Raw genomic sequence first — 10,836 nt, 5'->3', positions numbered from 1 at the left:
AGAGGCACTGGCCTAGAGAATCGCCCTCTCCCCGGTCCTCTGTGCCCAGGTCATCCCAAGGCCCATTGAGGCCGGCCTGTCCCAGCTACATCTGCTCCGGGCACAAAGCAAAGATTGTCACTGTCTTCCAAGTGACACAGCATGGGGGGCCAGCCCCTGGTGTCTCTTAAACCTGGCGCCAGGCACATAGTCCAGCTCTCTCTGAGGGTCGGCCTGAGCTCCCGGAAGCCCACAAGACACCAAGCTCCATACGGGCCTGAATAAGGTCCTGGGCCCGGTTGTGCACAAGGCAGGAGCCCTTGTGGGCACCCGGCCTGTAGTTCCCTGTTGGGTGGAGACCTGTCTGGCCAACCTGGGGGGACTTCCAGTAGCCCCCCATTCTAGTCCAGATGCTGAGGAGAGAGACCTGGAGGTGGCAGAGAAATGCTTGTCACTGTCCCATTTTGTTTGTGTAGGCCATGAGGCCAAGACAATAAACACAGTGCATCCGGGAGCTTCCTCCAGGATGCCTCTGGGATTCCCCCAGGAAGAGCCTGACCACCATTCCTTCCTGTTCCCCTGGTGGCCCTCGTTCCTTCCTTCTGGATGGGGGCCCAAGGGGATGGGGTGGGTATAAAGGGCCAGGTGGAGAGCACCCAGGCACAAGACAGTGCGCCACCAGGACTGGGCGACGGACTCTCGTGGACAGGTATGGGTGGCACTCCCCTCCCATGAAGGGGCCTGGTGAGGTCCGACGGGGGTCCCCTCAGAGTCAGTGGCCTGCCCTCTTCCCTCCAGGAGCCTTGGGACTCACCATTCAGAGGCCATGCTGCTGTGGCTGGCTTTCACCCTCCTGTGGAGCACCACCTCCTGGGCACAGCGTAAGTCTGGCTGGGTCTGCCCCCCACCCCGGGGGGCCACGCTCACCCCCGCCCCAGCCTGTTCCCCGGGGGGCCACGCTCACCCCCGCCCCAGCCTGTTCCCCGGGGGGCCACGCTCACCCCTCGCTGCAGACCGACTCCAGTCCTGGGACCGCGCCGGCTACCTGGAGGGCCACATCTAGTTCGGGGCAGGGATACGCTCCACCTCAGCCTGTGGTGCTCTTCTCTTCCCCACCGGGTCCCCTTGTCCATCTAGAGATGTACGGGCAAGGAGGAGGCAAATATTTCAGCACCTCCAGAAACTGTGAAATCACCGGTATCCGGGTGGCTGTGGATCTCCTGGGCCTGGTAAAGAGGTGAGTAGGAGTGGGGCCTGGAGCCCTGTTGCCACAGCCTCGGGAACCGGGAGTCTTCGCACCTCGTCCCCTTGTACCTGCACTGGGCTCCCAATGACCCTGGGAGTTCTGGAGCCATCAGCCACCACCTTCCTGTTTGTCCCTGTCCTTGTGCATCCTCCTGGGCCCACCAGCCCCTCCCGTTCTGTCTGCAAGTCCTGCCTGGCTTCCTGGGCTGACCTAAGAAGAGGGGTAGATGACGCTTCTCCTTCCTCTCTCCCTTCAACCCCAAACAGCCTCTCAGTCCCAGATGTCCGATGGGGAACCCAGGGAGCGGTCTGTCCGGGGGAGGGTCAGAGGAAAGGCAGTGAGGTCAGAAAGGACTGCAGGCAGAACACCAGTCAGCAGACATGTATGGAGGCAGAGAGCCCGGCCGCAGCTCCAGGCCTGGGCGGACCTGTGCTCTGCATGCCCAGGGTCCTGGGGAGGGCAGCAGGTGGCTAATGGGACACAGTGGCCAGGGCCAGGGGGAGGAGGCGTGTGGGGGAAAAGGGAAGCCCCGATGAGCAGAGCTAGTGGAACTCCCCCAGGTCACCGTGGGAGTCACCTGCTTCTAAGGCCTGTGACCTGGTCTCGCCGGTAGCTGGGGCTCAAAGTCCAAGCTGGGCTGGTGACAGCTCCCCACTGTGCGCATCGAGAGCGGCCGGCACCACCTGAGGGTCCCCTTACGAATGATCTCGCTGCCTGCCCCCCCAAACCACTCCCACTTTTCAGATAAGGAAACTGAGGCCTGGAGCGGCTGGGTAATGAGCCCAAGCTCACAGAGCCCAAAAGCATCAGAGCGGGGGTCTGAGAGCAGCACCTCTGTCCATGGGGTGGGGCCGCTGACTTATCGTGACAGGACTGCTGTCCTTGTAGGGGGATCGAGCGCCCGGGGCGTGGTGGGTCAGCCTGACTCTGGGCCTCCAACTCTTCCCGTGTCCCAGTATCCAGGTGAGATGTGGTGTGTCCTGGAGCACAGTGTTCGGTGCCCCAGGTGGGACTACCCAGGAATTCATCCTGCAGCCGGGAGAACACATCCAAATGATCTATGGCTCCTACAGAATGTTTATCCGGTACCTGATCATATCCACAGATCAAGGGCGCTATGCCATGTTTGGAAGGGAAAGTGGCAACAGCTTCATCGTCTTCCCCGATGAGGACGGGAAGGTACTCACGGGAATCTGTGGCCAGCATAAGCTTTTAGGCCTTTCGGGCCTCTGCTTTCGGTGGGGCTACCCTCTAGAGGATGAGGAGTGGACCACTGAACAACCAACTAACTGTACTAGAGACATGACAGACTCCCCCTGAGCCAAGGGGGCTGAGAATAGCTGAGTCTGAGCCTCCAATTGGAATCCGCCAATAAATAAAGCTTCTGCAAGAATGGTGTGTCCAGGTGTGGTTCTTAGGTCCAGGGTGTGACCAAAGCTTTCCCAGCTGGGCTGGGAGGGGACAAGGCCTCTGGGGTGGTGGTGCAGGGTGAGGAAGGAGCAGGTCCCATGCCCCAGGGGATTCTGCCTGGGCAGATCTTGGGCCTCAAAGATCTTGCATCTTTGAGGAGTCTGGGCTCCAAGGTCACCTTCCACCCCGCCCCTCCCCCAAGCCCATCCAGCTGGCCTCTGACTGCCCAGGCTCCGTCCTGGTCTTCTCTGAGTATGTGACAGGCCTCAGGGAAGCCCAGCCATTCACTTCCTCGCTCGCTCAGCACACATCTGCCAGGGCCTGTGTTCCCCCAGCCACTCACGGTTAAAAGAGGCCAGGTGTCCAGCTGAAGGGCACCCTGTAGGGGGCAGAGGCAGAAGCAGGTGGTGGCCTCTGCATTGACGGGGACACACGTAGGGCATCGTGTGTGGGCACCTGCGTAGAGGCAGGGCGACGGGGCTGTGCTGCACAGAAGCCTTTCTGAAGGAGGCAGTATCTGGGCCTGAAGGCAGAGGGAGACCTAGTCCAGTAGAGACAAGGGAAGGAGGGCACACTGGGCAGAGCGACCAGCATGGGCAAAGGCGAGGGCCAGAGGCAGCTGAAGACAGGGCTCCGGGAGGTGTAATTTGTGATAGCAGCCTGGGGAATTAATGCAGACCCGAGACCTTGCCCGTTCTTTGTAGCCCCATCCCGAGCCTGAAATCTGAGTCCCAGGGACCTCTAGCGACGAGGCTTGCAAACACTGGGGCAGTGACCGCAGGCAGATGTGTTCTGCACCCTGCCACCGAGCATGCACACAGCCAAATGCTGGCTGCTGGTGCGGGGTGCCAGGTCCAGCTGCACCTGAACTGCCCTGTGGGCACGGGCCTTCAGTGGCTCCTATCTGGAAAACGAGCAAACTGAGGCACAGAGAGCCCAGCGGCTTGGCCTGGGTCACACAGCAGCAAGAGGGAAGGCTGGGAACCCCAGACACATGCTGACATTTTTCTCTGTTCTGCTTCTTATCCTTTAAATGCTGGTTGGGACCCATTTTGTGGTTTTCACCTGGGGTCCGTGGGCAACTTTCAGAGAATCCACGAACTTGGCTGGGGGGGAAACAGTCACCTGTTTATTTTCGTTGTTTTCTACTGGAAATTTTGTGTTTCTTTCACATGTGAGTGTGACCTCACCCAGCTCATCAGCAGTGCCCGTGACCTTGATGATGACAGTTGTCCCAAATATCCTGAAATTCACACTTGTCCCAACTTCAAAATTATGGGTGTTTTCAGACGTGCCACGTGATCTGTCGTAGTAAAGGGTATTTGGAGAACACACGTGAGGACACGTTGTGACGAGCGCATCTGGCTGTTTTCCTCCAGCGTCGTAGAAAAGCTGGGGGGCTGCTCCCCAGGGCCCAAGGGTGAGCTCCAGTGTATCACTTCTTGCCCCTGGACTGCTAACAGAAAAACCTGTTTTCAGTATGAGACTCCTGACCACTTTCATAGGCGGGCAGCTTCAAGGGGGGACACCCCACCTCCCAATGCCCCCCACCCCGTATGGCCATGAGGATGGTCAGAAATGGGACAGTGTCGGCTTGAAGAGGGAGAGCAGTCATTGCCTCGTGGCCAGGATCAGACAGGAAGAGAGGAGGACGGGTGGGGAACCGAGGAAGAGGAGGAAGAGGTGGGTAAGGGGCCAGCTCAGGGCAGTCGTACCCACTGAATGCAAAGCACAGTCCCTGGCTTGTGAGCTGGTTCCCAGGAAGTCCTGCATGGTCCCCCAGCAAGCACTGCGTGCCTCTTCCTCTGCCCTGCCTGCACCCCGGCGTTGTGGAGACTTGCATAGTGCACCACAGGGGGCCAAAATTGGGGCGAGGGGGCTTGGGGGCACCCAGGGCCCACTCCCCTTGGTGACAGGGACCATGCGGGTTCATGTGTGTGAACCCTTATTTAACAAGCACTCAGGGGTGCTCTGGCCTGGCCTTTCGTACCAGCCCGGAGTCACCTGATCTCTGGGCTGTGGGACCCAGGCCCCTGTCAGAACCCAGCAGGTGGCCTCCTTGAGTGGCCATCCACACGTGGGTCATGGGTCATCGTCGGCTGTCTGGTCACCAGGGCGGGACCTTGAGGTCATAGCTCCTTCGGGGCCAGTTCCCACATGAAGCCGGTTCTGAGAGGCAGGAGAGACTGCGTGGGGCCGTCAGCGGGGCAGATGGGAGCTGCGTTCTGGAGCCTGAGGCTGGGCGGCCGGCGGGGGGGCCCTGGTGCCTTGGGGGTGCTCCAGCGCAGGTGCCCGGGGCAGGCGCCTGGTGGCCCCTGCGGTGACGCGCTTGCCCATCCATGCACCAACACCGGCGTGTGGCCTCTGGAGGCCCCGTATTGCGGGGTGTGGGGAGCCCCAAACCTCTGCTGGATGCCAGGAAGGAGGCGGGCTTCCCAAACCACCATCTCCCTCAACACCTGCCCGGCCTCCACACCCTGCCACATCCCTCCTCCCAGGTCCAACGCCCCCCCCAGCTAGGAAGTCTTTCCTGCTGTCTACCCAGCTTCGTCCCTCGGAAGTGGTCAGCTCTTCCCCTTGTGGAACAGCCCTCCAGTGGCTGGGGCACCCCCACTCAGAATGCACACGTCGGTCTCCTGGACAGGCGCTCCGTCCACCTGTCCTCAGACCCGAGCTCAGGACCACTCCCTTCCCCTCAGTACCAGTTGCCGGGACAGAGGCCTCCTGCCTTACCGGTGGAGCAAGACTCAAAGGGGGGGGCAAGGGGGCATCTTTCTCACAGGGGCCCTCCACCTGCAGGGGGTACCCGCTCACCACTACCCCTCTCCCAGCGCACCTGGGTGAGGCTGAGGCAGCTGCACGGAGCCCGGTGGACCAGAGATGGGCCTTGGCCCGAGATACACCAGTCATTCTCAGCCAGAGATGGGCAAGTCAGGCCCTGCATGTGCCCCGTGTTGTCACATGTTCCCAGGAGCCATGGGGCAGCCATGTCCAGCCTCAGCCTTCACTCTCGAGTGGGAGAGGAAGACTGATGAACACAGAACAGCAGAAAAGAGACAGAGATGGCCCGATGGTCTTCCAGCCAAGCTCCAGGCTGCTCCTAACCCCAGCTCATTCGGGCTCTGATATTCCCAGACGCCTCTCAAGGAGGGCTGCCAGATAAACAAATTTCAGGATTTCAGATAAACAATTTTTTACTGAAGTAAATATCAAACACTGCATTTTTAAAAGTATAACTGCATCCTAAATACTGGGGCTCCCCCAGCCCTCAACAGCCCTGGGCACGTGGGGAGGAAGAAAGCAAACAGGTCCTGCCTGAGATGGGCGCTTCAAGGGGGCAAGACGCCGAAGCACCTGCCTAGAGCAGAAAAACATGCAAGGAGGCCCCACTCCTTCCGCCTTTGGGTGGACTTGCCTAAGCTCTTTTTAGGTTCCTTCTAAAAACGGTCCCCTCCCACCTGCACCATCCAGGGACTCATAAAACACCTGCTGTTCCAGCACTCACTCGGGCATCACATCCCTGCTTTATTCCCATCTTACAGCTGAAGAATCAGCCGCGGATGCGTTTAGCACCTTGCCCGAGGTTACTCAGGGAGTTAGCAGCCAAGGCCAGACTCAATCCCAGGGACAAATTCTGAGCATGACCCTTGTTGCCGCTGCTGCCCATTACCCCCCGCTTCCCCCGCCATAGAGATGCCAGAGGAAGGACACCTTCCCCTGGCTCTGGGTGCCCCTGGGCTCCTCATTATTCCCATCCAGCTTCTGCCCCTTACCTGGCCCTGGTTCTCCCAAATGTCTCCCAGCTCATGGCCACGTGCACCGTTAGCTTGATCCAACGCGCCCACCCAGGGGCACGACGCATTCGTCCCCGTGTGATGTGCCGGGCGCTCCCCACGTCGGCACTTCTAGCTGAGGGGAAGGGGCAGCCAACCCTGGGAGGTGGCCGGGGTGATGAGCAACTCCCCCCAAGGCCTGGGAGAGACTCCCCGTAGGGCTGCTGGGATGCCAGGGGTGGGGGCAGACGGCTGGGCCTCCAGTACTGCCAGCTAAGCCCTCAGACTTGAGCAGCTCTTGGGGAAAGGGCACCAGGAGGCGGCAGACAAAGGGCCAGACGTCAGGGTCCTCAGCGAGGGGTTCGCATGCCATTTCCAGGGCCTTGTGTCAGTCAGGAGGCTGCAGGGACCCGTCCAAGAGAACCAGCTGATTACAGGGATTTCTCTGGTGACAGAAAGTGATTTGGTAAGGTGTGTTTTATAGAAGGGCAGCTCCTGCAGGCCAGGCAAGCCCGCCCTGCCCCTGGGGAGACTCTCCGTCATGGGGGACTCAATTTTATGGAGAGGGCCACGGATTTTCCCAAGGCTAGGACCAACCCCCTTTGCTTAGAGCAGTGGTTCCCTCCTGGGGTCATTGGTGCCCCCAGCGGACCTCTGGCCATGTCAGGAGACATTTTATGTTGTCACAACTGGGTAGGTGTCCAGACCTTGAGGGGATAGAGGCCAGAGACATTGGTACATATCCTACAATGCACAGGACGGCCCCCGCATACACATGCACAAAACCTAACTCTCTGGCCCCAAAGTGCAGTAGGCCAAGGTTGAGAACCACGGGCTAGGTGCTGTGGTCTGTCCTGCACCCCGCTCTGTGAGGGGCACACCTCTCCCTTTCACCCCATGTGAGTCTGATGGGGGTCCAGAGTGGGGTCCATCTCCCTGGAACTCGAAACCTCAGAGCCGGAGGTCTGAGCCCCGACCCCGGCGTGCCTTTGGGCACAAAGTATTGTCTCTGGGCTCCCACTCCCTCACCCCGGACCCCATCGCTCTGGGGCTTTCCAGCAAAGGAGATGTTCTGTGATGTTTTCCACATTAATTCACTGCTGTACGAGGCTGGCGGATATTTTTATTGTGGTAAAATACACATAGGGTTTGCCCTTTAAGCCATTTCAAAGTATACACCGCTGCGACATTTAGCGCCTGAGGGGGGCCGTGCAGTATCACCACCATCATCTAGCCCCAGACGTTCGTCATCACTCCGACGGAAGCCTGGACCCCAAACCCACTAAGCGTTCACTCCCGATACTTCCTCACTGGTCTGACTGACCTTAGACACGTTGTGCAGAGGTCTGTTGCCTGCTATTGTGTCTATTCACGGTTTTGTCCAGTTAGGTCATGGGCCCACGACAGTGTTGAGGCTCAGCTGCACTCCGAGTTTCCTGGTTTGGTTTCCCACTCCATTTTCTGGAGGTACACTGTCTACACAGTAAAAGGCATCTATGTTCATAGTGAAGTTTGATAAAAATTGGACAAACATATCCACTGGTGTTAACTTCCACTACACTCAAAATGAAGGAAGTTTCTGTCACCCCTGCAGGGCCCCTGGAGTCAGTCTCCTCCCAAACCCAGGTCCAGAGAATCACTGATCTGTTTTTTGGTCACTGTAAATTGGTGTTGTCTTTTCTAAAATTTCAAATAAACGAAATCAGATGGTATGTGCTCCTCTGTGTCTGGCTTCCTTCGCCCAGCGTTAGGGTTCGGAGGTTTGTCTGTGTGATTTGTATTTCACCAGTTCCTTCCCCTTCTACCGCTGAGCAGTGTTTATCCGTGTACTGGCCAATGAACACTGGGGTTGTTTGTCTGGGCTATTAGGAATAAAGATTCTGTGAACGTGCGTGCGTGAATCTTTGTGACATATCTGTCTCCATTCTTCCTGGGCAAACATCTTGCCTTGGGATCAATGACTCACACCGTCAGTGTAGGTTTAAGTTTAGAAGAAATGGCGAGACACCTTTCCAAGGTGGTTGGGGCCATGCTGAATTCCCGACAGCTGTGCCCGAGCCCTCCAGGTGCTCCACACCCGTGCCAACACTTGGCACTGTTGGCCTCCGACAGCTAGGCCATCCGGTCACTGCCGCTCCTGGGCATCTTTCTGCGTCTGTTGCCCGCTCCCTTGTCTTCCTCCGGGATGTCTTACACCAAACCTCTGCCCAGTTGTTTGGTATTTTATACTGACCTCCCTTTTCCTTCTGGCTGTTATCTTGGTGTATGAGGTGAAGAGAGGATCTAGTGACTCGCTGACCACTCAGTAAAGGAGAGCTCCAGCCCATTCCTGGCTCCATCTGCTCCGGCCTGGGCTTATGCTTCAGGGCAGAAGTGCACGCCAGTGTGCCTGTTCTGGGGAAGAAGGATTTTCTCTGAGACCTTAACTTTCTCATTTGAAGTTTGGAATGTCCCTGCTACCGTGATGAAAAGTCCTTCGATGAAGAGACTAAAGACATTTCAGATGCTCCCAAAATGACAAAAAACTGATAGCCGGGGGAGAGGGAATAGAAATTGTAATCAACTCTTCCATGAAATGTAATTGTATAATATTTTTTCCTGTTACCAAAGTCATCCACGTACACTGCAGGGATTAGGGAATAGAGAGCTATATTGAAAAGAAGTCCCATTACCCAGAGGTACCCACTGTCAGCATTTCGATGTATCTACTTCCAGTGTTTTATTTATTTATTTATTTATTTATTTATTTATTTATTTATTTATTTATATTATTTATTTTTTTTTAAATAAAGGACAGTCCTTTATTTCTTTATTTTTTTTAAAGATTTTATTTATTTATTTGAGAGAGAGAGAGAGAAACAGCATGAGAGGGGAGAAGGTCAGAGGGAGAAGCAGGCTCTCCGCTGAGCCGGGAGCCTGATGTGGGACTCGATCCCAGGACTCCAGGATCATGACCTGAGCCGAAAGCAGTCGCTTAACCAACTGAGCCACCTTTATTTATTTTATTTTATTATTTTATTATTAAGCCTTTATTATTATAAAGCCTTTATTATAACACCTTTATTATTAAGCCGCCCTTATTTATTTATTTTTAAGGTTTTTTTTTTAAATTTATTCATTACAGAGGGGTGCCTGGGTGGCTCAGTTGGTTAAGCGACTGCCTTCGGCTCAGGTCATGATCCTGGAGTCCCAGGATCGAGTCCCGCATCGGGCTCCCTGCTCAGCAGGGAGTCTGCTTCTCCCTCTGACCCTCCCCCCCTCATGTGCTCTCTCTCTCTCATTCTCTCTCAAATAAATAAATCAAATCTTTAAAAAAATAAATAAATAAATTTATTCATTACAGAGAGACAGAGCGAGCACAAGCAGGGGGAGCTACAGTGGGAGCGGGAAAAGCAGTCTCCCCACTGAGCAGGGAGCCCGATGCAGGACTCGGTCCTGGGACCTGGAGATCATGACCTGAGCCGAAGGCAGACGCTTAGCTGACTGAGCCACCCAGGTGCCCCAACTTCCAGGGTTTTAAGATGCATTTAGGCAGGGGTGCCTGGCCGGCTCAGTCGGAGGAGTGTGATGCTTAATCTCAGGGTTATGGGTTCGAGCCCCACACTGGATGTAAAGATTACTAAAAAATAGGGGCGCCTGGGTGGCTCAGTCGTTAAGCTTCTGCCTTCAGCTCTGGTCATGATCCCGGGGTCCTCCCTCCTCGGCGGGAAGCCTGCTTGTCCCTCTTCCACTCCCCTTGCTTGTGTTCCCTCTCTCGCTGCGTCTTTCTCTGTCAAATAAATAAAATCTTTTAAAAAAAAATTACTAAAAAATAAACTTAAAAAAAATAAAATGGATTTAGGCATGTAAAAGGGTTAAGTTTGATAAACAGGACACCTGGCTACAGAAGTTGGCGATAGGCAAGAGAGAACCTGTCTGAGGACGAGAGGGTTCCAGAAAGAAAAGTTGCTGGGGGCAACTTGAAACATGATAGGAGAGCTGAAAGAAAACAGCCCCAGGTGTTTGCAGGGGGTCCTGTAGTGAGCTGAGGCTCCGAGGCACTGGGCAGGGGCAGGGTGCACCGGTCTCCACGGTGATGAGCAATTCTGTGCTGAAGGCCACGGGCCTCCAAGTGCGGCTCGTGCTGTGTGCACGCTTGTCAGTACGGGTCTTTCTCCCGGAACAAGGAGGTGGACAGATGCACGGAGGAATGCTAACATCCGTCACGCACATGCTTGGGGCCAGGCCTGATGCTCGGTGGCTTCACAAGCCTTCCCTCATTCAACCCCGGCACACACCTGCGGGGTGGGCACTACGCTCCCGTTTTCCTGGGGTCCCCTCGCCCCAAGTGCCCAGGGCTTCAGCACTCCACGGCACGGGGTTCTTGCAGGCTGGTTTCCACTATCTGTGAATTTCTTCTCAGTGACTCATGACAAGCTCAGAGATGAG

The 10,836-nt window shown here is 56.2% G+C and overlaps 1 protein-coding gene across 1 annotated transcript; it reads left to right on the top strand.

Annotated features, from left to right (window-relative positions):
- The first annotated feature begins 423 nt into the window (after positions 1 to 423).
- On the top strand, positions 424 to 2,588 carry ZG16B (zymogen granule protein 16B). The gene is given in 5 exon segments (XM_027611887.1): positions 424 to 532; positions 535 to 688; positions 778 to 860; positions 1,117 to 1,216; positions 2,182 to 2,588. Coding segments are annotated over 5 exon segments (810 nt in total). The 3' UTR covers positions 2,546 to 2,588.
- Positions 2,589 to 10,836: the final 8,248 nt, after the last annotated feature.

This window comes from Zalophus californianus, chromosome 10, assembly GCF_009762305.2.
Source record: "Zalophus californianus isolate mZalCal1 chromosome 10, mZalCal1.pri.v2, whole genome shotgun sequence".
In the NCBI taxonomy this organism is placed as follows: Eukaryota; Metazoa; Chordata; class Mammalia; order Carnivora; family Otariidae; genus Zalophus; species Zalophus californianus.
This window is presented reverse-complemented; position numbering and strand designations above follow the sequence as displayed.